Source organism: Mesoplodon mirus, assembly GCF_964341445.2.
Source record: "Mesoplodon mirus genome assembly, chromosome: 18".
In the NCBI taxonomy this organism is placed as follows: domain Eukaryota; kingdom Metazoa; phylum Chordata; class Mammalia; order Artiodactyla; family Ziphiidae; genus Mesoplodon; species Mesoplodon mirus.
The window spans coordinates 59,614,610-59,642,261 of NC_138994.1; the positions used below are offsets into that span (position 1 = coordinate 59,614,610).

The window sequence follows — 27,652 nt, forward strand, 5'->3', positions numbered from 1 at the left end:
AATACGGACCAGCAGAAGTGTCAGGGGTCACATGAGACTTTCACTAGCAAAGGAAACCTGAGGGCCTGTAAAGGCATTTAAATCAGGATGCAAAGCTCACCTACAGACGCCCCAAAGGGAAATCTGGTAATACAGGAGCAAACTGGGCTACTCTGCATTTAAAAAGACTTTTTAAAAAATAGATTGCTCATACAGAAAAAAAAAAAAAAAATAGATTGCTCGAAGAGAAAATTTCCTAGCATGAGAAAAGAATATGTATCAGCAGAAATAGGAAGACGCCACTACCTTTCTAAAGATCCTTTTACAGATAGTACCTCTTCCTCCACTAAGGGTATTTTAATACCCTGTGTGAAACATCTCTGCTTTCTCTCCCTTCATGAGAGCTATGTTCTAGTCTCAAGTCAATTTGACCAAGTCCAAATTTGAGCTCAAACTGGACAACGGACATGGGGGATTCAAGGATGAGTAACCATACTGGGATTCCCCCCCCCTTCTCCTCTCTTTATTAATACTGGGTATTCATCCAACTTAGGCACATGTGTGGAACAACAAATTGGACCCAAGACACAGCTAAAGAGAAGGGCTTCTCTCTCCAGACCTGGGTATGGTAGGAACCACAGGTAGAGTGGCCTCTGAGAATAAGAAATCAAAAGGGCTGGAGGGGCTTCCCTGGTGGCGCAGTGGTTGAGAGGCCGCCTGCCGATGCAGGGGACGCGGGTTCGTGCCCCGGTCCGGGAAGATCCCACATGCTGCGGAGGGGCTAGGCCCGTGAGCCATGGCCGCTGAGCCGCTGAGACTGCGCGTCTGGAGCCTGTGCTCCGCAATGGGAGAGGCCACAACAGTGAGAGGCTCACGTACCGCAAAAAAAAAAAAAAAAACAAAGGCGGGGGGTGGCTGGGACGGAAGCTACTAGGGTATCAAAAGCCAGTTTTATCCAAATGGCTCACAGGGCAGAAGGCTTAAGGGGAAGAAGCTCGTTCATTTATGTGATACTTCAACAGAGAAAATCAGGACCTTCCCGCCTCCTCCTTATATTATACTTTTCACAATGAACATGTCCTAGTCTGTTGATAAATGTAAAAAAAAAAAAAAAATCAAATACTACAGAAAGAATAGACTAGAAAGTAAAATATGTCTTCCACTCCACCCTGCCCAGCAATAAACGCGTGAAGAGTTTGGTGTACACTGTTTCAGAGCTTCTTATTTTTTTTAGTGACACTTAATATGAATGCATCCTCATGGCAGGAAATTAGAGCGAAAAAGAAGTATGAGAAACAAAAAAAGGTGACAATCTCCCTTTGCCCTTTCCTCCTCCCAGTCCCTTCCCTGTAGGTAAACATTTTAAATATTACTGATGTATAACGTATCCATACATATGTATACATATACAGCTGTTGAATATTTACTTTAAAAACATAAATGGGTATTACATAAATGGATGATTCTTTTTCTCGTTAACAAAATAACCTGGAGATCTTTCCATGACAGTATAATATTTTTTTTGGTAAGGCACCACGTTTTCTTCAATCGTACATGTTTATTTACTCAGAAGTAGGATTATGATATAGTATTCTGTAGCCTACTTATTAAACATTATGTTAATACGTACAGCTCCACTTCCTCCTTTAACAGTGGCTTATAACTTCAATGAATGATTTTCTGTGATTTATTTTAACTAGTTCCCTACTGATGGTCATTTGGATTGTTTCTTATTTTTCCCCATTATAAACAATGTTGCAATAAAGATCCTTGACACAAAAATATTTGCAAACTTGCTATTTCCTTAGGTCTCCTTAGGTCAATTCCTAGAAGTGGATTCCTCTGGGTCAACAGATACATTTACATTTAAATTTTTGAAAAACACTGCCCAACAGCCCTCCAAAGTGATTTTGCCATGTACATTCCTAACAACAGTAAATGAAAGCGTCTGCTTCCTCACACCATCGACATGAATGATTATCACTCTTTTAATGTTTTCCAATTCAATACGAAAAAAATGAAATCTCATTTTCTTAATATCCGTTTATTTGATTAACGAGATTGACAGTCTTTATATTTTTGGGCCACTCGATTTCTCTTTTATGATTTCTAAGTTTGCTTGTTGACATATGCTTTACCCATTATTTTTATTGGGATATTCTTAGAGGTCTGTAAACACTCTTTCCATAGCATTCTTACACAGTCATGTTACACTGCACTTTGTCTTCTCAGTTTGTCGTTTACTTATACCTTGGCCTCTGATGTCTGTTTCACTGTGACTCGTACGTACTCAGAGGTACTAGTGCTTTCCCCGTGGCTTCTGGCCTTCGTGTCGTGCTCACAAAGCCCTTCTCCACTTCAAACTCATAAAGAAGTCTCTGTTCATACATGCACACCAAGAATGACATATCTGTAACTGTGTTCCACGCTACCATAGATACAACTATAAAAATGGGTCGAATTTTCCCAGAAGTTTACCTTCAATAAATCTATAGCATCATTTAAAAAAAAAAAGGGCTTCCCTGGTGGTGCAGTGGTTGAGAGTCTGCCTGCCGATGCAGGGGACGCGGGTTCGTGCCCCGGTCTGGGAAGATCCCACACGCCGCGGAGCGGCTGGGCCCATGAGCCGTGGCCGCTGAGCCTGCGCGTCCGGAGCCTGTGCTCTGCAACGGGAGAGGCCACAACAGGGAGAGGCCCGCGTACCGCAAAAAAAAAAATAAATAAAATTAAATAAATAAATAAATAAATAAATAAAAAGAATGATATATCTGTAACTTATCAAAACCAGAACTATTCACTTGGAGAAAAGTATCAATAGTATGCACTGATGCTGAAATGAAAGTTTCCCATTCCTCAATATTTTGTGGCATACAAAGTGAGAAACCAAATAGAACAGTGCTAGATTATTTCCAGTTATGGAATTACCTAAACAAAAAACAAAATAGGCCAAGCTATGAAGGCCTCCTTCTTAAGATACAGTTTTTTAAAAAAAGATAGTACCTAACACTACCTACAGGCCCTGGAATATTTGATACCAGAAGCAGAAAGAGCTAATACTCACTTACTCGGCCTATAGTTAGTCTGGCCTATTCAGACTCTGGAGCACGAGCAGTAACGTGGATGTCTGCCTCTGTGTCCTCAAGAAACACAAGGCAAAGGGAGTGTACTTGGTAAAAACAAATGCTCAGTTCTCCAGCTGTAACACTTTTATTAAATTCCTTGTTACAAAGTGGCTAAACCAGCTGGAGAACAATGCTGATAATTAGCAACGTCCACAAGGGAGAGCTTTTTCCCCCACAAACACCAAATGCCACACTGTTACCCAGCAAACACATTCCCAACCCCTCCTCCCTTGCCTGCTCTACTTGAAGTGGCAACATAACAGAGTTACGGCCAATGAGATATGAGAAGTTGTTTTTGGAGGGCATTCTGATAAAAGAAAATCGGTATGGCTGACACCACTCCTTTCCTCTTCTTCCTGCCTGGAATGCATATGTGATGGCTAAAGCTGCAGCAACCACCTTGCAACCACAGGGGGAAGACCAAGGTATGTTGGCCTTAATACTACTGAGAAGGGAAAAACCAATGGCAGTAATTACCTGCCACCCCTAGGATTATTCTGTCAGAAAAATAAACTCCCATTTGCTTATACCTCTGTAGTCATATTTTATGTTTCTTGCAAACCAAGCCCAACATAATCCTAAATAATAAAGTCGTTTTCAAATAAACTTTATGTCTAGCATATAGTAGACCCTAAAAAACTATGAGTGAATAAACAAGATTCTGGAAAACTAAGTGTCCGGAGGTATCAGGTGATTCGAGAAAACTCCCAGCTAGGAATGACAATCGATTTCTAAATGACCTAGTGGAGTACTATCTTCAAAAGATGCCACCAATACTTACACTAGATGTCACGTTATGCCTGGGATAATAACGCTACCTTAATGGATTTTAGTTTTTAAGTGCCTAGTTTTCCTTTTCTATTGAAGTAATTTTTTCATGTCATCCTGACAGAGAACCTAAGAAGCATTCATTTTACTCTACTATTTTTTTAATTCGTTTTTTCTCTTGCTTTTATTTATTTACTTATTTATTTACTTATTTACTGGCTGCGCTGGGTCTTCGTTGCTGCACACGGGCTTTCTCTAGTTGCGGCAAGCGGGGGCTACTCTTCATTGCGGTGCACGGGCTTCTCATTGTGGTGGCTTCTCGGTGGCTTCTCTTGTTGCGGAGCATGGGCTCTAGGCGCACAGGCCTCAGTAGTTGCAGTACGTGGGCTCAGTAGTTGCGGCACGTGGGCCCTAGAGGGCATGGGCTTCAGTAGTTGTGGTGCATGGGCTCAGTAGTTGCAGTGCGTGGGCTCAGTAGTTGCAGCGCATGGGCTCTAGGACTCACAGGCTTCAGTAGTTGTGGAGCGGGGGCTCAGCAGTTGTGGCTCTTGGGCTCTAGAGCACAGGCTCAGTAGCTGCGGTGCACGGGCTTAGTTGCTCTGTGGCATGTAGGATCTTCCTGGACCAGGGCTCGAACCTGTGTCCCCTGCACGGGCAGGAGGATTCTTAACCACTGCACCACCAGGGAAGTCCCTCACTCTATTATTTTTAAAAACAGATCAGACCCAGAAATAAATGGAAAAACAAACAAACAAAACCCAGCCAGACAAAGGCATTCATTTGCAAAGCACAGGAGAGCATAGGAAGTCACAAAGATGTGCGTATAAATGGACTCAGCGCCACCCGTAAGCTATTTTGTACTCAAAGCACTGAACAAATGCAAACAAAAAATTGATAATCATTGTGTTCAACTAAACTTGCACATCTACTACTTTTCAAGCAAGGGGGAAAATCTGATGGGGTTTATTAGCAAACTAAATACTCTCAAATAAAAAGGTTGAATGTAGCTTGAGGGATAAAGCTGGCAAAACCCACACGTGCCTACATTATGACCAATAATTTCACTTGGTGAAGACTTATGTTTTAAAATGTCTACCACAGCATTACAACAATGATAATTAAAAACAATTTAAATTTCCAACAATTAGTGAATGGCTAAATAGGTAATATTATAAAAATATTACACAGTCATTTAAATCTTTGAATAATTTTAATGACATGAAATGGTCACAGTATACAAAATATTTAAAGAAAAAATCACAATACAGAATATAATTCTATATTGTTGAATATAATTTTAATTATATAAAAAGAAAAATAAGAACATACTAAAAGGGGACTCAAAGACTGAAAGGAAATATTCTGAGATACTAAAAGTAGTTGTCTCCTATGTATGGGTATGTGTACATACACACATTTCCTATCTCTATACGCTGAGAGAGCCTATGAACAATGACACCCAGAACAACGAGCACCCCAGCACCCAGACCTTAGGTTCTAAAAACCACAATTCACTAAAAAGAGTGAGGACTGCTTGGAGAAAGACTGATTCCAGGGCTGGAGCAGAGAAAATATAAGATGAGCCTAGAACACCTTGCTGTGGTGGAAAGTAAGGAAGCACTCAAGGAATAATTGGGGACATCTCAAAAAGATGCAAGCCAGCTTGAAGGGGCTTCTATTAACCTGAGACAATTTTAAATCAAAATAAATAATGACAGTAACGGATCATAATTAACTGAATAAAATAAAATAGGAGAGCATGAATCCATACTGATATAAATGAATAAATAAATGCTAAATAAATCAAGGAGAAGGAATATGGATAGATAAATAATATTATAAAAATATTATGATGTAGTAGAATGCCAACTAATAAATACAGAAGGAATGATTCTTTAAAAAGTGGTTATCTCCGAACTGAGTACACGTATACATTTTCTTCTGTACACATTTCTGTCTTGTTTCAGCTTTGTAAAATGAGCACGTACTTCTTTTGTAAAAATACTCAAAATAAAAAAAACCTCAACAGCAGCCTGAACAAACACAACATAATGCACATCTCTAGAGCAATCTTTAGACCCATTTTTAAAAGGAGAACATATGCATAAAACCCCCAAACACATGAAGCAAGCTCCGATGTCCTAGGCAGGTGGCTAAAGTTAAAAACAAAACAAAACAGCAAAAACAAACAAAAAACCCACCAGAGGCAGCACTGAGATTTACGGAAATTTTGTTTTGGTCCTACGGTAATGATGGGAGTGAAGAGATGTGACGAGGACCCTTGCTATGATGCCAATGACAAATGGTTCACTGATAAGAAGAAATGGAGAGGGCGACAGGCTATAGAACAGGTCAATATCGGGCTGTCATGAAGCCATTTGAGACATATAATTAATCTCTTACTCACCTGGCATCATCATTCATTGTGGTATGGTCAATAGGTGCCATGAAGCTCAGAAGCTTGCTAAGGACGTGAAACCTAATAAAGGAGGAAACAAACAGGCAGTAACATTAGTAACTATTAACCTAGAACAGAAAATACACCCTACCAGGTAACAAACTCCAGAACTGATCACAGGTATATCTGGCTCCAGAGTGCAACAGGGAACAATTCATAGGCACGAACCACTCACGACCATAAAAGCACTTTTTCCTTAAAACTACAGGAGAAAAGTGTGATAAAAGCACATTGTGAGTAACAGTAGTTCAACAGAGCTCCAAAGCCCAAAAAAGAGCAGATTCACCCGCGCCCTTGAGCAATCTACCAGCCCCGAAACATCACTCCAGACAAAGACAACGAGGAGAGGACTGCCTCACCGTCCCTGCTCTACACACACCTCAGTCACTTTTCAGTGTCAGTAAAGCTACCTGCGGGCCGTAGTACAGGCAGCGGCGCACCATTCAGATGGAACACCTCACCGCACCATCGCTCACTAGCGCCCTGAGTCACAAAAGGCTTCCAGAGTCACCTTCACTCACTAGCTCCACCGGGTCTTTCGTTTCGCCCCTTTTTTTTTGGCTGCACTGGATCTTCGCTGCTGCGCGGGCTCTCTCTAGTTGCGGCGAGCGGGGGCTACTCTTTGTTGCGATGCACGGGCTTCTCACTGCGGTGGCTTCTCTTGTTGCGGAGCACGGGCTCTAGGTGCGCGGGCTTCAGTAGCTGCGGCGCACGGGCTCAGTAGTTGTGGCTCACGGGCTCTAGAGCGCAGGCTCAGTAGTCGTGGCACTCGGGCTTAGTTGCTCCGCGGCATGTGGGATCTTCCCCGAGCAGGGCTCGAACACGTGTCCCCTGCATTGGCAGGCGGATTCTTAACCACTGCGCCACCAGGGAAGCCCCTTGCCCATCTTTAAATGACGCGCGCAACTGAGTACATAACAAGTCTGATCCCTAGATCTTCAGTCAAGGTGTTACAGAAATTTAGGTTATGTCACCTCCATCTCCCACCAATAGAAAAAAGGGGTATTTTTGTACAAAGTGCTTTGAGATCCTCTGGTGAAGGGGGGCTGAAAAATATTTGACTTTATACAGAAGAAATTACACCAAAGAGAATTCAAAGAAGGCATCCCTTTCTGTTCATTATAAAAGGAGAAGCTGAAGGACAATATGCATAGGATATTGGTTGGCCAAAAAGTTCATTTGGGTTTTTCCATGTTACGGAAAACCCAAATGAACTTTTAGCCCATCCCAATAAAATTCTAACCAGAAAAACTTGTTCTTGGGCAAAACACTATCCACAAAAAAATATGATATAAATATTTTCACATGTGTAATGTTTTACAGTTTTAAAAACATTTTTACACACATCAAAGAATTTGATTCTCTACTACACCACCAATAGCCAAGCCTCCCAAATTTCATTCTTTTTTTTTTTTTTTTTTTGTACGCGGGCCTCTCACTGCTGTGGCCTCTCCTGCTGCGGAGCACAGGATCCAGACGCGCAGGTCCAGCGGCCATGGCTCACGGGCCCAGACACTCTGCGGCATGTGGGATCCTCCCAGACCGGGGCACAAACCCGTGTCCCCTGCATCGGCAGGAGGACTCTCAACCACTGCACCACCAGGGAAGCCCTCATTCATTTTTTTAACAAATGAATTTAAAAGAATAATAGTGATGAGATTTTTCCCATTATAAGAGTAAAACAAAAAGCATAATTCATTACAGAAAATTTGGAAAACAAACCAACTGAGCACACACAAAAATACATACATAGTTCTTCCACCTAGAGAAAAACTGTTATTAATATTTATTAATATTATTATTTTGTTAATATTTTGGTTAATTATGTTCATTTTATATAGTAATCCATACACACACATAATTTCTTATCTTTTTTTTCACTTAGCATTGTATCTCAAAGCTATATACAAAATTCCAGGAATGGAAGTACCATAACTATATTTTCATATATTTGAACATTCATGTTGCTTCCAATTCTTCACTTTTTATAAGATGCAACAACAAAATATCTGTTCACTATACTTTTTTTAATGTCCGCTATCTCCTAATTATAAAAAATAATATATAATTTCAAATTCGGAAATGTATAGAGAGCTGACAAGTTCCCTGTAGTCCTATCCCCCAGGAATAATCACTGTTAATTAAATCACTGTTAATCACTGTTAAGTTTGTCTGTGGCATTCTCCATATATAACACAAATATAAACTTTATATATTTTCACATAAAAATGAGACTGTAAGATACTTAATATTCTGCATTATGCTTTTTTCCACTTTGTCATATTCTATTCTTTTTCATAGTTACAGGATATTCTGTCATGTCAATATATTATAATTTATTAAACCTCCTATTGATAGGCATTGTACAGCCTATCCCCTTTAAAGACCATATTAAACAGTGCGAAAGTGAAGACTTTTTAAAACTTTTTTAGAAATTCATTTTATTGACACATAGTTGATTTACAAAATTGTGTTAATTTCTGCTGCATAGCAAAGTGATTCAGTTACACACACACACACACACATTCCTTTTCATATTCTTTTCCAGTATGGTTTATCGCAGGATATTGAATATAATTCCCTGTGCTATACAGTAGGACCTTGTTGTTTATCCATTCTATATATACTAGTCTGCATCTGCTAATCCCAAACCCCCAGCCCATCCCTCCCCCACTGCCCCCCACTTGGCAACCACAAGTCTGTTCTCTATGTCTGTGCATGTTTCTGTTTTGTAGATAAGTTCATTTGTGTCATATTTTACATTCCACATATAAGAGATATCACATGGTATTTGTCTTTCTCTTTCTGACTTAGCTGAAGTGAAGATTCTTATATATAAATTATTGTATGTTTGTTCACACATTTCTATGGGATAAATTTTGAGATGTGGAATTGCTTTGCTGGTGAATCGAAAAGTATGCATATTTAAAATTGAAAAAGTAAGCTAAATGCCCTCCCAAAGGTTACGTTAATGTACAAGAATATAATTATTTACATAACCTTTTTATTTAAGTATAAAGTGTAAGTACAATTAATAAATATATTTTAATGTCTTTAGGCTTCGCCAAATTTCACTGTTCATCTGAAAAAATGAAAACTCTTCTTGGCTGTGTCCAAATACAGGTTTAATTTACTGTCTAGACAAAGACTATGAACTATACCTTATAGTTGTGTTGTCCAATCCGGGAGTCACTGGCCACATGTGGCTACTGAGCACCTGAAATGTGCCAAACTGAGATGTGCTCCAGATTTTGAAAACTTGAGATGAAAAAAATATCACTAATAATTTTTAGAACAATAAATTGTTGAAATAATATTTTTTATATATTGGGTTATGTGAAATATATTATCAAGTTCACTTGTTTCATTTTTTCCCTTTTTTAATTGTGGCTACTAGAACATTTAAAATTACACATGTAAAGGTATTTTTATTGGATGGCACTGCTCCGTGGAATACCTTTACACTTTAATAAAATATATTCAATAACTATTAGCTGCATGATGAAAGACAGGCTTTAAGAAGTAATCAGATTTAGTAATGTGTACTTAATACAATGCATTTTACCTAATCTCAGTGCTACTGAGGATGGATGCATGTTTTAGTATTAAAACCTTTTACCAACCATACTAAGAAGAGATAAATATAATTTTGTTGCTGAAGAATAGACAAACACAAAACACAGTATGACACCTCATTATTAAAGGCCCGAGAGCTTAATTCATTTACATTATGAATTCTGCTTAAATCATGATCAAATCCAGTTACAGATAATGCTGAGTAAAAGACTGATAATCAATAATGATAATTACTTCCCCAAACCAAAACATTTCTTTTTTTATAAGTTATTTTCTAGCATCCAACTAGCAAATTGCCACACCCAGTCTGACCAGGATGATGCCACTGACCTGCTACCATTTAAAGTAAGGTTTCCACGAGGTGATGTTCATGTTTGCTAGGACATTTCTTCGCTCTCCAACCCTATCACACAGAGCAAAGCTTGCTCACTGGTGGAATCTAGTACCAGTGATGACAGTTGGGACATCCTACCAGCTCTTCTGGGGGTCTAATTTAAGGAAGTTATTTATGATACTCTCATCTAGCCTGGGCCCCTTGTTAAATCCATCATGGCAGAATTCTAATGTAGCCAAGGTATCATTTTGGTGGCTGCAAAGGTCCTGGCCAGAGAAATAACTCAATAGCCACAGGTTAGAAGCATGGGCTCTGGAATCAGACCAATTAGCTCAAATCCAAGTTTGTGCTTGCTAGTCCTGTAACGCTGGGTGAGTTACTTACCCTCCGAACTACTTTACATGAATTAGCTAATTCAATCTGCATAACAATCCTATGAGATGTGCCTTTTATCATCATGCTAGGTTGACAGATGAGAAAACTGAAGCACAAAGATGTACAGTATCCAAGGTCTAAAGGCCAGTAAGTGGAAGTGTCAGATTTCAAACCTGGAGAGTTTAGCATCAGAGCCTATGCCTTTTCTACCTCGGCATGTGAATTGCTTTGCAGTGCCCAACGGAGTTTTCTAAATGTTAGTTGTCGCTGTTGCTAGCAAGATCACTCTGATTCTGACCACATCCTGCACATTCATGTTCACAAAGAGAGCCAGGTGAATACGGATGATAAAACCGCAAAGCAATGCAAAGCACATGACCTTATTCATTACTTTTCTCTTTACTTCTTATTTGGCGGTAATTTTAGGCTTATAGAAAAGTTGCAGAAGTAATGCAGAGAACTCAGGTATACCCTCACCTAGCTCCCTCTAATGTAACAGCTCACACAAGTATAGTGTAATTATCAAAATTAGGAAATTAACATGGGTACAGTACTATTAACTAAACCATAGACCTTACTCAAACTTCACCCAATTTTCCCTAGTGTCCTGTTTCTTTTCCAGGATCCAACCTAGGACCCCACATTGCACCTAACTGTGGTGTCTCTTTAAGTCTCCTCCAATCTGTGACAGGTGCCCAGGCTTCCTTATTTTTCAATGACTTGCTACAGTCTATGAAATCTGAATTCTGAGCTTGCCCACAATCTAGCACTCACTTATTCATACAGCCTCATCTCCTGCCATTCCCCCATACTCAGTTTAAGTCTCTGCCAAAACAAATGAACTGCAGTTCCCAAAATGGACGTGTACACTCTCAAGTCTGTGTTTTGGCAAACATTATTCTTTGCGGCCTTTCCCTAGGCTAACTCTTCCTAGTCTGCTCACTTCACACTGTGAAGTGTGGATGCTGCATCTTACAGAAAGTCTTACGTGACGAGCGTGTTAATTTTACTGTTATAATCATCCAAAAACATGTCTACGAGGCACTACGGTAGACAGTTAAGGTTGGAACTGTCTTGAAAAAACAGTATAATACTTGCCCTCAAGGGACACACAATTATAGCTACTTGCCCTAATAGTTTTAAAACTCATAAAAATATGATAATGTAGAAAAGGCACTTTTTGCCACTCTCAGTTCTTTTGAAGAGCATATATTTGCAACAGCAACGTCAACAGATAAACATAAGAAACCAAAGAAGCTAACATTTTCGAATGCTTCCTACGTACCAGACATATTCACCTTGTTTTAATTCTCAAACCAAATCTATAAAGTAGGGATTAGTATCTCCACTTATTAAATGAGAAAAGTGAGGCTCAGAGAATAAAGAGCAACCAAAATCATAGAGCCAGACAGAGCCAGTCTCCTGATTTGAAATCCTGGGCTCCTCCCTCTAGAGAAAATTTAAAGCCTCACAAAGCTATTAAATTAATTAATTAGAAGTACAGTTGATCTATAATATTATTAGTTTCAGGTGTACAACACAGTGATTCAATATTTTTATAGATTATACTCCATCTAAAGTTATTATAAAATAATGGCTATATTCCCTGTGCTGTATAATATATGCTTGCTCCTTATTTATTTTATACACAGTAGTTTGTGTCTCTTAATCCCATACCCTTATCTCGCCCCTCCCTCCTTCCCTCACCCCACTGGTAAGCACTGGTTTGTTCTCTGTATCTGTGAGCCTGTTTCTGTTTTGTTAGGTACATTCGTTTGTTTCATTTTTTAGATTCCACATGCAAGTGATAACACAGAGTATTTGTCTTTCTCAAAGCTATAATTTTAAAAGCACAGTACTGGAGAAAAGTCTAATCTCAAAATTAAAGAATAGGTACTTAATCAGCCTGGTCAATTACAAAGTACTAGTAATAACATTCTTCTTTAAATCCTTCCGGGGTGGGGGAAGGGTACAGAAGAGACAGGTACAAAAGAGGCATGTATTTGAGTGAGTAAGTAAATGAACATTCCAGGAGGAGACTGATCCAGTCTTGGAATAATAACAGCAATAATAATGAGAGGACTGATGGCAACAGACACATATATAGCGCTCGCTGTGTCCCTGGCACTGTTCTAAAAGCTGTATATATACTTACTCATTTAAGCCTCACAGCAACCCTACAAGTCTCGTACTATTATCATCCCCATTCTACAGATGAAGAAACTAGCACAGAGAGTTTAAGGGTCTTGTTCGGAGTAACTACGAGAGTGTCATATCCCAGACTGTCAAAGCTGGGATTCAAACTCAGGCAGTCAGGCTCTTGAGACCATGCTCTTAACCAGTACACTGAAAACAAACTTGGAGAAGTATGAAGACTTGGAAACTTCAACATATGAAAAAACATACACAAATTCTAACAATTTAACCTGAGATTTAAGAAAGTGACTTTCAATCACAAGATGATGAAAAGCTACTTTGCACTTCTGCAAAGTTAAAGAAAAATAAGCATTTCCTGATGAGTTTTGTTAAATACTAAAACAGGTTAATTGAAGCAGTGAAATCTGCTTCTCTGAAGGTATTTTAAAATGAGACAGATCCACATTTGTCTAAAGGGAATGTAATGACAGGCAGGCTCTAATAAGGATGTGGGATTAGCCATCTGCCTAAAACTGTCCTAACACAATGAGTTTAACTTTTTTTTTTTCAGTGTGCACCTGAATTACAAGTAGTTTCTTTGACACTGAGGCCCTGTGAGAGTGATATTATGTAATATACAAAAATAGTTACAAGGAATCTAAGTCTGAAAGCATAGCAATGTCACTTCTACTCTTGCCCCATCTTTTGTCTCCATACTTTTAAGACTCCTTCAAGGGTTCACAGGGTTGAGGGCTTTCCTACACTCAGAAATGTCTCTCTGTTCTCATACAAATTATATTCCTCATCTCATTTAAGCACAGTGTTAACATTCTCTGGAATCCTTCATTTTTACCTTTTTAGCATATTGTGTACATGTATGGCATCATGAAAATGGACCAATATAATTCTATGTCTAAATAAGACTCCAAAATACAATTTTTATATTGTTCTAAAGAAATCATTTTTTAAAACTAAGGCAATTTCAACGATCTTGTCTTATTTCCTTATTATTTCTCTTTCAGGGAAATGCAAATACCATTTAACCCATCCATTCACAACAGTAGAACAAGAAGTAACTGAAACTATCTTTCCATTACAGAGTAAAAAAAAAAAAAAAAACAAAAAAAACCCAGTCTCAAAAAAAGCCTCAAATATTGCTTTAGTTATTTTTCTGCTCCTTAAAAACAGAATCATCAAAAGAAATAGAAAAATGATGTAAGAGCCAACATGCAAGAGAAGAGATAAGGATAACAACACACAAGATGAACATTTTTTCTAAAAAGTAACTCACCGAAGTTTCCTTCCTTTGCTGGCTTTCCTATCTACTTTCTTGTGGATTTTGCTTCGTAACTTCTGGATTGCAAGCCACTGCCTAGGAAATTCACAAGCGATGTTATGCATCATCACTAATGGAAATAGTTACATGTATCGACAAATGGGAATTTTTCTCACTAACAACACTGCAGAAAGAAATCATCAACCTACATCAACTTCCTCAAGACAGTCTGGGGCCAAAGTGACTAATCAACGGAAGAGGATTTGTGCAATGGCTTAAAGAAACAAAAACAAAAACAAAAACAAATGGCAGCTGGGAAATTCTACAGCAAATTTGGTTAACAATGCTCCTTAGTATTTGGAGTTACTGTGACAAGCACTAAATCTACCAGTCTGCAGGAAAACCCATCAAACTGAGTATAGATGCTTGGGTTTGCTTTTACTGTTTTAGCTGCTCGGCCTGTTCTATGGCTAATACTGCAGCTGCTGTTTGGGTTGAGCACGTGAATTCTTTACATCTAACTTTCCCGCTGTTAACGCCCAACTGCTTTTTCTTGTGCTTTCCACTTTTTGCTAAGTGTTAAGAATTATCCACTATTGATACTAGTTTTACAGTCATTTTATTTATTTAATTTTCATTTCAGCCATAATATTTCAGAATGTGTTGTTCAAAGGTAAGTGCTTTTTTTCCCGCAATATAATCTCAATACCAAGAGCCCCAATATAATCTCAATACCACTGTTACACCTAAAAAAAGTTGACAATAATTCTTTACTGTCAAATATTCACTCTAAATTTCCCAGGTCGTCTCAATTTTACAGTTAGTTTGCTTGAATCAGGATCCAAACAAGATTCATATATTCTGCAGTCATTTTATTTTACTTTTATTTTTTTAACATCTTTATTGGAGTATAATTGCTTTACAATGGTGTGTTAGTTTCTATTGTATAACAAAGTGAATCAGCTATACGTATACATATATCCCCATATCCCCTCCCTCTTGAGTCTCCTTCCTACCCTCCCTATCCTACCCCTCTGGGTGATCACAAAGCACCGTCTCCCTGTGCTATGCAGCCGCTTCCCACCAGCTATCTATTTTACATTTGGTAGTCTGCAGTCGTTTTAGATTAAAAGAAATTAATTTTTCAAATAAAAGATACTGGGCTAAGAAAATCTTCATATATTGCTCATATGAACAAGTGTGGGGGAAAAAAAAGGAAAAACAGCAGCAGCTACTCATCTTACCTGATTTACACAATGAAAATTTAACATCAAAAAAAAAAAAATCCAGGGAAATCCAATTACTGTAATCTTAATATAATCTTAATTACCATAATCTATTTTATTGTAAAGTCAGATAAATGTACAATATAATCATCACTTAAATGCAATTTGCTCTATCACATTAAATTTATGGTGAACAGCTCTCTATAGCATTCCAGAGATATACAAAATATCAACATCCTACCCTAAAATTCGTACGTTTTACTCACACAAAATGATTTCATCCACACAAAGTTTTCACTGTGATCTCAAGATGCGGCTCTGCCCCAGAATCCCATTCTGATACTTGCAGCTTTTGTTTCCTTTCATGCTTTTGCAAATTATGGCTCATGGCCATTTAAATGTACACTATTCATTAGGTAGCACTCTAAATGTCCTTTTTATTTTCCAGCCACAGGATGAAGCATACACACAAGGGCCTTCCTTCACTACTTCCCATTCTACCCTGACATCTGGGTAATGCCGCCACGTTCCATTTCTAATTGTGCCACAGCTTTCACTGGAGGGGTGGAGGTCTAAATTAGGGCAGACTCTCCCAGAGCAAGGAACCTGTTGTGCACAGTGCCACGTCCTGACAGCTGAGAGCATGCATCTGGGTGGATGCTTTTTACCCACTGGTCAGAGATTGATACAGATATAATCACAGCCCAAACCAGAGAGCAAAGAGATTAAAAAGGACTTTGTGAAACAAACCCTAAAATAAACACCTATAGGCATTTTATAATCTCTTATTCAAACTGCACTTAAGGCAATGTACGGTAAACAATTTCCATCACTTTGTCTGTCTAGCTCTTGTTATCTTGCTTAACTTTTTTTTTTTTTTTTTTTTTTGGCTGTGCCGCATGACTTGTGGGATCTCAGTTCCCTGACTAGGGATTGAACCCGGGCCACGGCAGTGAACGCCCGGAATCCTAACCACCAGGCCACCAGGGAACTCTCAACTTTTATAATTATAGGGTGAATCGTTGCCTTGGAGGCTGAATTAAGGAGACTCAGAGGGAGAAACTATTATATAGGCTACTTGCATGAATAGAAAGCCATATCTAAATTACCTTCCCATGGCCACCTGATCATTGGGATCCAAGGAGCTGGTCTTCCGTTCTATGAGTTCTCGAAGGAGCTAGGGGAAAAAGGAAAGCAAGTGATTTATTTATCATCATCCAGCACCAACTGACTTTAAAAGGGCACAGGAGGAATTCTGAATGGCATAGTGACAGCTCTAAACTACAATCAATAAGGGACAACTCAGTGGCAGGAGCATGACTGAATTCCCATTAACCCTTTCATATTTATGTATCTTTAAAAAGAGCTATAAGCAATAGCTGAGAACAAAGTCCATTTGAAAGACTTATTGTACTGCAGTTCATTTCAAATGGATCAATGAGTATGCAACATTCCCTTCATTGTTTTTATGATTAGTTTTGTCCACCTCATCGATAACAGTGGAGAATCTATAAAAGGTCAGGTGGGAAGCGCTGGGTGGCAAAGAGGAAAACGCATCAGCTTCTCACCAAGAGGATAATGGTACATGGTTAACTTCTGACCTATAACCTCCAGCAGTCAGGAAGGTCTTCCTTAGGCAAAAAGCCTTTATTAGATATAACTAAAAGTGTGGACTTCACTCTCTTGCTTTCAACAGCTGGTACCCTAGCATGCTTACTAATAAATAATTTAACCGTATATGACGCCAACACATTCACAGCCACAACAACTTTAAGAAGGAACCTAAAGAAAGTCGTATGTGCATACTGGGAACACAACACAGACAGCCAGTCTCTCATCCCCACAACTAACTCCATGGGAACTCTAAATCACTCTCCTACTCTCCTCTTAATACTGGGTGTCCCACCGCATGCAATCAAAGCCTAAATATGTATCTTACACGCAGATTGAAGAACTTGCATTGGATCTTAAAGTCCCACGTGAGAAGAAGCAATGGATTTAAAAGTTAAACACTAAAGAAGGAGAATTTTAAATTACAATAATAAAACTAGATACCATCTCTCCTACACAAGTGCTATATGCAGGGAAACAGCAACAGAGATTAAAATTCCAAAAATCTTCTGAGAGGGACTTCCCTGGTGGCACAGTGGTTAAGAATCCATCTGCCAATGCAGGGGACACGGGTTCAAGCCCTGGTCCGGGAAGATCCCACATGCCGCAGAGCAGCTAAGCCTGTGCGCCACAACTACTGAGCCTGCGCTCTAGATCCTGTGAGCCACAGCTACTGAGCCCTCGTGCCACAACTACTGAAGCCCACGCGCCTAAAGCCCACACTCCGCAAGAGAAGCCACCGCAATGAGAAGCCCGCGCACCGCAATGAAGGGTGGCCTGCACTCGCCGCAACTAGAGAAAGCACGTGCACAGCAACGAAGACCCAACGCAGCCATAAATAAACAAACAAACAAACAAACAAACAAACAAACTTCTGAGAGAAATCCAAGGGAAGACACTAAAATAAACTCCTTCCTGCTTATCACCTGTCAATAACACAGGTTTGACTTTAAAACTTGTTTCTTCACAAAAATAAGTAATTATTTTGTAGGTAAGGCATGGGAGCAATATAGACAGTTCATCAAGTTAAACAGCCAAAGTCTGTGGGAGGATAAGGAAGGAGGGATAAATTCCTACGAAAGTAGTTCACTCTCTAATTGTCATTTGTTTATGTAAGTAGGCACTGGAAGAAGCAAAACAAATTTGTAAAAATATTCATTTCCATATAGGACGAACCTTTATTGCAAAAGGGAAAAGGATATCTCAATCGCAAATAAAAAACCTACTGTGATGTTTTCTCATTCGCTTACATTATTACTACGATGGCAATTATGTTTAAAAATGCGGGGACCATGGGCCTCCCTGGTGGCGCAGTGGTTGAGAGTCCGCCTGCCGATGCAGGGGATACGGGTTCGTGCCCCGGTCTGGGAGGATCCCATATGCCGCGGAGCGGCTGGGCCCGTGAGCCATGGCTGCTGGGCCTGCGCATCCGGAGCCTGTGCTCCGCAATGGGAGAGGCCACAACAGTGAGAGGCCCGCATACCACAAAAAAAAAAAAAAAAAAAATGCGGGGACCAGAGGCCTCTGGTTTATTATCACTAGAAAACAGCAAGCTATTTCTCTGCCCTGTTTATCTGATTGACTCCCAACATCTTTCTGGCAGCCAATCTATCAGTTTATCTCCCCTACTTCATCACAGTCACTTCTGGCAGCTAAATACAAGATCCAAATCCAGTGTTACACAGACACATGATACAGGAACCCTATGTAACACCGCTACTCTATAAACAGCTGCCCTTAAGGCTAAGCCAAAACGGGCTCTGGTTCCTAGTCAACATGATGTCAAAAGCAAGGTTAGGGGAGGCGGGGGGGGTGGGGGGGTGGGGTGGGGGTGGCGAGAGGTTAACAAAAATAATTTTTTTCTTTTAATAAAAAAGAAGAAGAAAAAGAAGAGAAAACAAAATTAAAAAGAAGGAAAATAATGGAATCACTACATCTCATTGCCCTTACCTTGTTCCAGCCACATAAGAGATAACAGCCACGATTCCTGGTTTTCCTAATAGTCTCTGACCCCTTGAGACGGGGGCCATCACGGCCACTGGGAAGGCGCGCTCAGGGAAAGCTGCCCCAGCACAACGTGGGAGGCTGGAAACGGGAGCCCCATGACCGCAGTGGTCTCTGCAGTTCCAGCACCGAGCTGGTGCAGCATTTACTCTCAAGCATCCTGTGTACTTTACATATTCTGGGTTGCATTTTCACTACCCAAGTGATTCGTGGTTAGGAAGAGAGTTTTATTGGTCTATCTGGCTGAGTCTGGTTTATTCAGTCCAATGTTTCAGAAGACCCTGTTGTGTGCAAGGCAAGAATAAGAAAGTAGCAAGAAAATAAGTAAACAAATGCTTCTCGTGGCTATTGCTATTTCCCACAGCTCTGACTATCACTGGGCTTAAATTTGATTAGGAAAAATGCTTTCAAAAAAGCTGCCGAATAATGAAGTTTTAGGGATACTGCTGAAGAACTTAGCTTTGCTTCTCAGTTCAATTTTCACAGCTTAACTTTATGACCAAACTTTTCCATTAAAATTCCAGTTTCTGTTAGTTACTGGAGCTTTTTATTTCAACAATAATGATACAACAGTCCTAATTTTCTATGTGATTTGGAAAATGGAGAGGTATATGAAATATTTTTGTTCCAGTCTGTTATAATTCCTCCAGAGAGTCAATTCAGAAAGGCTTGATTGTTTCTCTAGTTCTAGGGGAAAATCATAGATGTAGTTGGGTTTCCAGGTCAGCCCACAAAAACCTATTTAACCCATAACAACGTGTGTGAGGAATGGCACCGACAGTACTGTTCAGAATCGACTCAACATTCATAATACTTTGCCTGGAAAAATGCATGCCAGAACCAGTTAAAAATGGCAGTTTGAACACATCAGTCTATCTCTTCTCCCTTCTCAACTCCTCTAAAAGACAGTAGAGGGAAAATATAAATGTATTAACCCGCAAGGAAGAAGAGAAAAGGGAGAGCTAATGAGAGTAGCTTTTCACAAAATTTTCAAAGACAGTCAGGAGATGAAGGAGTAAAAGGAAGTTATCACCCAAATGTCCAGAGGGAATAAAGGTGAGGGTGGAGCTAATGAGGCCCACAGAATCCCTGCGAGATGAGCTCTTGGAGGGCACTTACCCTGAAAGGTGGAGAAGGGGGAGGGGGGCAGAACCACTGGGCCTTCTCCATTATCCCACACAGCCAAGTGACCACCCCACAGGGAGAGAAGACGCTTTATTCTCTGGAAAAACGGAGCCACAAAAGCTCCAAACTGAGAGATATGAGGCACGGAAGGCTGAGATGGGGCATAAGGGAAAGGCTCGATGCTCACCTCTAGGACCTTCTGTCTCCTTCCCCCACCCCTCTACACAGAACGCTAGCACCATGTGTAAAACTTCCTAGGCAGGAGAGCAGAGAAGCCTTTTCTGGAGAAACTGCATGGTCATCCCCTGTCTCCCCAGAAAATAAGATTTCCACGTTCTGACAACCAAGACATTAGTTCACAGCAAAATTATATATAAAGGAGCCAGAAAGCTCTGCCCAGGTTTCAGACATACTTTTGAATGCCTTACTCTGAAACACAAAGGGACAGTTAAGAATCACCAGCATCTGAGGAAAGCCTCAGACACAGACCAAAACAAACAGAAAAAAAAGGGACTTAAGAAAGCAAGGCAGAGAACAAACGAAACAAATGCACACAAAAAAAAGAAAGAAGAAGAAAAGAAAGAGAAAAGAACTCACGATGGATGACCTCAGAGAAGTGAGAGAAGACACATTTCCACAAGAACGGGATGCTATGAGAAAAGAGTAAAACAAGAAATTAAACGCAAAACAGAAATGTTTAAAAATTTCAATAGAAAAACTGGAAGATAAATGTACAAAAACCTCTTAGATATAAAACAAGAAGGCAAAAAGATGATATCCCCTTGATTATTTGTGAGAGAAGAAAAAAACTTAGAGGATAATCCAGAATGTCAAACACCTGCCTAACAAAGGCTGGGAGAAAATTATTAATGAAATAATTTTTAAAACTTCCCCAAATCGAAGGACGAGAATGAACCCACCACAACCTAGTGCAACCTAGTGCAATGAAGGAAAAAGGACCTTTTGTAAGATACATCATCATGAAATGTGGAACTCCAGAAGCAAAGAGAAGATCCTAAATGGTTAGAGGAAAAATAGGTCACATGTAAAGAGGGTGACCACATGGCCCCGGCTACCCCAGAGAGTCCCGGTTAAGGCCTGCTGTCCTGCTATTCTTTCAGGCTAGCACCTCAAGGGTCCTAGTTTTGACAATGAATTATAGAGTCACCCTAAATATTAAGGACTGTAAATCTAAATGGGATTAGACATCTCGATAGCAATAACAGATGCCAGAGGACAGCAGAGCAAGGCCTTCAAAATTCTGAGGAAAATAACTTTCAACCTCAAGTTCCATACACAGCCAAAATACTAACCAAGTATGAGAGTTACATAAAGCATTTCACATAGGCAAGGACTCAACAGTTTACTTTCCACACGCTCCTTCACAGGAAGATGTGTCTCAGTAAAATGAGAGCACACGGCGAGAAGGACGAAGACAGGGCTTCCCTGGCAGCGCAGTGGTTGAGAGTCCGCCTGCCGATGCAGGGGACACGGGTTCGTGCCCCGGTCCGGGAGGATCCCACATGCCGTGGAGCGGCTGGGCCCGTGAGCCATGGCCGCTGAGCCTGCGCATCCGGAGCCTGTGCTCCGCAACGGGAGAGGCCACCACAGTGAGAGGCCCGCGTACCGCAAAAAAAAAAGAAGGACGAAGACAGGAGATGTTAGAAAACAGGTCTACCTCGGGCAAGAAGGGAGGCAAGTCCCAGGACCACAGGTGGCCCAGCCCCAGGGAGCCTGTTCCAGACAGGAAGAGTCCAGGGAGCTCCAGGAGGAAGGGGGAACATGATAGGTTAAGTACACCTTTTAAAAGCAGGTATTATTCGCTCTAGGGAAAAACAAATTTGTAAGGAAATGTAATCATAGTACATCACTTGTGAACATTTATTTAATCATATACTGGAAACAATTGTTTTCACAAAACTGCGACAATAAGTACAACAGACGAATGGAGAACTGAAGTACTGGGAGTGAGGAGGGAGCAGGCCCTCACTACCACGATGGGAAATCAAGAGAGGATTTGAAAAATGACGGACATCAATAAATCAACAGCCATATAAACACGTTATTTAAAACCATGCAAGTAGGACCTCCCTGGTGGCGCAGTGGTTAAGAGTCCGCCTGCCAATGCAGGGGACACGGGTTCGAGCCCTGGTCCGGGAAGATCCCACATGCCACGGAGCAGCTAAGCCCATGCACCACAACTACTGAGCCTGTGCTCTAGAGCCCGCCAGCCACAACTACTGAGCCCGCGTGCCACAACTACTGAAGCCCGCGTGCCTAGAGCCTGTGCTCCGCAACAAGAGAAGCCACCGCAATGAGAAGCCCGTGCACTGCAATGAAGAGTAGCCCCTGCTCGCCACAGCTAGAGAAAGCCCACATGCAGCAACGAAGACCCAACACAGCCAAAAAATAAACAAATAAATTTATTTAAAAAAAAAAGCTCTTATATTTTTCTGTTCCCTAAAACATGAAAACATACTAGAAATAATACCAATAACATTTATTTTGATTTGCTGCAGATAAAGCCAAATAACTGTTTAAAACTTTATTGAGCTATAATTCACTTACGATACAATTCACCCATTCAGAGTGTATATAATTCAGCACTTTCTAGTAAATTCAGAACTGTGCAATCATATTTAATTTTAGAACATTTTTATCCCGCCTAAAAGAAACCCCATACTAGCTGTCATCCCCAGTATCCACCAGCCACATACCCCCAGTAGCCCTAAGCAACCACTAATCCTCCTGTCTTTATAGATATGCCCATTCTGGACATCTCGTATAAAGAGGATCATATAATATACGGCCTTTTAGGACTGGCTTATTTCACTTAACAGATTCTCAAGCTTTATTCACATTGTAGCATATGTTGATACTTCCTTCCTTTTTATGGCTGAGTAACATTCCTTCGTGGATGCCGTGGCATCGTCCACCGCTGCGTGGAGCCACAGATGCAGAAAACAAGCTTACGGTCACGATAAGCAGGGGGTGGGGGATAAACTGGGAGACTGGGAATGACACATACGCACTACTATATATAAAGCAGATAACTAATAAGGACCAACTGTATAGCACAGGGAACTCTACTCAATACTCTGTAATGGACTATATGGGAAAAGAATCTAAAAAAAGAGTGGATATATGTATATGTATAACTGAATCACTTTGCTGTACACCTGAAACTAATACAACATTATAAATCAACTATACTCCAATAAAAATTCTTAAAATTTTCATATGTTTGTAATCAAATTCATCATACAGAGTATTTTTGTATGATGTGCATAAAAAAATATTCCTTTGTGTATATATACCACATTTTGTTTAGCCATTCACCACTGAGGGACATTTGGGTTACTTCCACTTTACGGCTATTATGAATAATGCTGCTATGGACATTCATGTACTACTCTTTGTGTGGACACATGCTTCCATCTCTCTTGCGTTTATACCTAAGAGGAGAATTGCTAGGTCATACAGTTAACTCTACGTTTAACATTTTGAGGAACTGCCAGACTGTCTTCCAAAGATGCTGCATCACTTTACCTTCCCACTACCAGCATATGAGGAGTCCAACTTCTCCACATCCTTGCCAGCACTTGCTATTACCTGACTTTTTCATTATAGCCACCCTAGTGGGTGTAAAGTATTATCTCATGTGGTTTTGATTTGCATTTCCCTGATGGCAAAAGAAGTTAATCATCGTTCTGTGCTTACTGGCCATTTGCATATCTTCTTTGGAGAAATGTCTATTCAGATGCTTTGCCCATTCTTTAATTAGGTTGTCTTCTTATGATTGAGTTTTAAGAGTTCTTTATATACTCTGGATACCAGTCCCTTATTAACAGCCATTCTGTGGATTGTCATCGAAGTTTTTAACTTTGATGTGGTCCAATTTTTTCTTTTGTCATTGGCGTATTTGGTATTGTACCTAAGAAGCCACTGCCTAACCCAAGGTCATGAAGATTTACTCCCATGTTTTCTTCTAAGAGCTTTATAATTTTAGTTCTTATATTTAGATCTAGGATACCGTTTGAGTTAACTTTTATGTGTGGTATAAGGTTGGGGTCCGACTTCATTCCATTGCATGTGGATATCCAAATGCACCGTTTGTTCAAGGACCATTCTTTTTTTTTAAAACAGATTTATTTTTTTTATAGATTTACTTTTATTTGAATACATTGTTTTTTGTGTTTTTTGGCTGCATTGGGTCTTCGTTGCAGTGCGTGGGCTTTTCTCTAGTTGCGGCGAGTGGGGGCTACTCTTCGTTGTGGTGCGTGGGCTTCTCATTGCAGTGGCTTCTCTTATTGCTGAGCACAGGCTCTAGAGCGCAGGCTCAGGAGCTGTGGCACACGGGCTTAGCTGCTCCGCAGCACGTGGGATCTGCCCAGATCAGGGATGGAACCCATGTCCCCTGCATTGGAGGCGGATTCTTAACCACTGCGCCACCAGGGAAGTCCCTTCAAAGACTATTCTTCTCCCCACTGAATTGTTTTGGCACCCTTATCAAAAATCCAAGTAATTTTTAATGCATTTGGTTTTATAGCCTCATATTCCCTGGCTTTCTGAATTTGTAACCCACAGTTACTGACTCCTACCTCTCAGGTTTCCATGGTTCATAGCCACAGATGCTTGAGATGGAAAAAAAGGCTGGGGCAACCCTGTATGTAACTTACTTAGCCTCACTGAGTCAGGATTTTTCAAACTCCCTCCCCAATAAATAGAGAGCACATGAAAGAAGTGCAGTCAACCCCTCTTACGTGTGTTTCAGCCCCTCCCTTACTGATAGCTATACAAAGTGGATTCACAAGGCTTGGGTTTACTCTTCCTACAGCTTCCTCTCTAGCTCCCACGAGAATTCTTAGTGAAGAAATATCTATTTCTGCTCTAACTCCTGCTTTACTACCCTTTTTTTTTTAGTTCTCAGATCTCCAGTCTTTCAAATTATACCCAAAAGGAGTCATCTGCAATTTTCATACTATATTTGAAGCATACAAAAGGTAAATCCACTATATTGTCCACACCTATAGTATAAAATCGCCACAAGATGACCCAGTGCCCATAGGTAACTATTTTTTCTCTGTCCCCTTTGCACATTGCCCACTCACTCCTCAACCAACTCTGCACCACCCAACAGTTCTGGCTCCATTATTCTACTGAAACACCTCAGGCCCGGGTCTCAAGATGCCCGTGTCTAATGGACATCTGTCACGACTCATCCTTCTAGACTCCTTGAAGCAGCAAGTGACGCTGGATATTCTCACCTTCCTGAAACACCCTTTTCTTGGCATCTTTGAGGCACCTCCTTCGTTTTACGCCATATTCAGCCAGCTCGTCTACCCAAACGTTAAATGCTAACATCCCTCAAGACTCAGTTCCAAGCTTTCTTTTTTTTTAATTAATTAATTAATCAATTTATTTATTTTTGGCTGTGCTGGGTCTTCGTTCCTCTGCGCAGGCTTTCTCTGGTTGCGGTGAGCAGGGCCTACTCTTCGTTGTGGTACGCAGGCTTCTCATTGCAGTGGCCTCTCTTGTTGTGGAGCATGGGCTTCAGTAGCTGTTGCACGCAGGCTCAGTAGTTGTGGTTCACACGCTCAGTTGCTCTGCAGCATGTGGGATCCTCCCGGACCAGGGCTTGAACCTGTGTCCCCTGCATTGGCAGGTGGATTCCTAACCACTGTGCCACCAGGGAAGTCCCAAGCTTTCTTTTCTTCTCACTCCATGTGCTCCCCCCCAAGAATTTCATTCTATTTTCAAGGCTTCCATGACCTAAGAGTTATCCCTGGAATTCCTTTTCCCTTACACTCAGTATCTAATCTATCTCTGAGACTTATATATGTGACCCACCGGTTCATGAACCTGTCCATTTTTCTCTATCTCCACTGCCTGTACCCTAGTATAGGCTGTTATCATCCTCATTCACTCCATAAACATTTAGCACACTGGGGAAGCAATGAAGAATGAAACAGACGTGCTCTCACCTGAGTTAGCGTAGCGGGCTCCTGGTATCTGCACCCGCCCCCCCTTCATTTTGTTCTGCTCCGTACAGTCAGAGTGATGTTTTCAAAATGCACGTACGCCAGAGTATACAGTTCTTATTGCAGCCTAAAGGCCCCTCTGCCTACCTCTCCAGCCTAACCTTCCACCTCGGTGCTCCAGTCCCATCAGCACTCCTTCTGTACCTGAAATGCTCCCAGGCTCGCTCCCACCGTGCAGCCCTCTTTTGCACCTGCAACTGCCTGGATCACGCTTCCCTAGCCATTAACCGGCTTACACCCCACCTTCTCTCCTCATTCGCTAAATCTCAGCTCAACCACCGTTTCCTCAGGAAAGCCTCTCTTAACTGCACCCCACTATACACATTCACATGATGTTCTTGCTGTACTTAATTTACATTTTATTAGTGGATTACATGCCTATTGTCCACTTCCTCCACTGGCCAACTGTCTACCTCACAGAGAGCAGAGAATGTATCTGACTGTGCTCACCACTCTATCCTGTCCACTGGCCACAGAAGGAGCTCAATAAATATACATACACACGGAGGGGGAAAAATTGCTTCTGGCAGAAAATATTGAATTTTTGTTTACTTTACCACACACACACACACACACACACACACACACACACACTCCTTTTGTTTTTAAACAAAAGAAATTGTACTTTGTAATACCCTGCCTCTAACCCAGAGCACCACTACCTACCCAAGCAACTGAGGAACCTCCTTGTTTTTATCCCTACCGATTACCAGCACCTCCTCCTCCTCAAACAATATTCTCCTTCTCTCACATCTCACACAGGGCCCAGAGAACTGGGTGGTTTAAGTGGGTAGGAATTACCCTTTTTTTTAACCATCCCAAGAGTACCTGAAATAACAAAAACAAAACTACTTAATCCAAATGGATGGAAAGATCTTAAACACCTCTCATTATTTTACTGTTAAAATGATGTAGTTCTAGCCTCCCTCTTGGGTCTCATTTCCCAAAGGAAAAACTTGGTTCTTCTCGGGAAGAGAAGAGAGGAAACAGATCTTTTGTGCTTCCTCTAACCACCCCCCACACCCTGACCCCTTCCTGTAGTATTTTCAAGTTGGTTTTTTACTACAAGAAAGGTGTCTTGACATCTTTATAATAAAGATTTGAATTAATTTCAGTATAGTGTTTTCTATTTAAATATCTTTTACCTATGAAATAGGTTTGTCAAATCTCAGTTGCAGGTTTCCATCTCCCATTTTCTAAGGTCTCATGCTTCCAGATATGAGCTTTCAATTCCGTGAGTGAGTGTGCCCCATGGTTCAATGTAACTGTAAACATTTGCCAATGAGTCCGTAAAACGCCAGGGCTTTGGAGTCTGACATATCTGGATTCTGAATTCCAGCTATGCCCGTTACTAGCTGCATAGTTTGGGACAAGTTATATGACCTCTCTGAGTGAGACTCAGTTTCCTCATAGTAACTGTACCTCAACAAAGTTGATTTGTGATTTTAAAAGATGATAAAAGTAAAGCACTTAGCAAAATGTAAGTATTTCAATAAAGAGAAATACTGTCAACATCAGATAACAATACTCATCAGATAATCACAAAGTGCAATTTGGGACAAAAAAATTCAACACCTTCCCGAGCTGAATCACGACAGTTGCTAACAACAACAATGAACAA

General features: G+C 40.6%; 1 protein-coding gene across 2 annotated transcripts in view; it reads right to left on the reverse strand.

Annotated features, from left to right (window-relative positions):
* Positions 1-27,652, reverse strand: part of AATF (apoptosis antagonizing transcription factor) — a 104,065-nt gene that overhangs the window by 18,479 nt on the left and 57,934 nt on the right. For both annotated transcript variants that reach the window (XM_082603560.1, XM_082603559.1), the window contains 3 exons: positions 16,360-16,427; positions 14,040-14,120; positions 6,277-6,348 (listed from right to left, as the gene is read on the reverse strand). In XM_082603560.1, coding sequence (XP_082459686.1) covers positions 6,277-6,348; positions 14,040-14,120; positions 16,360-16,427 — 221 coding nt within the window. The remainder of the gene's footprint in view (positions 1-6,276; positions 6,349-14,039; positions 14,121-16,359; positions 16,428-27,652) is intronic.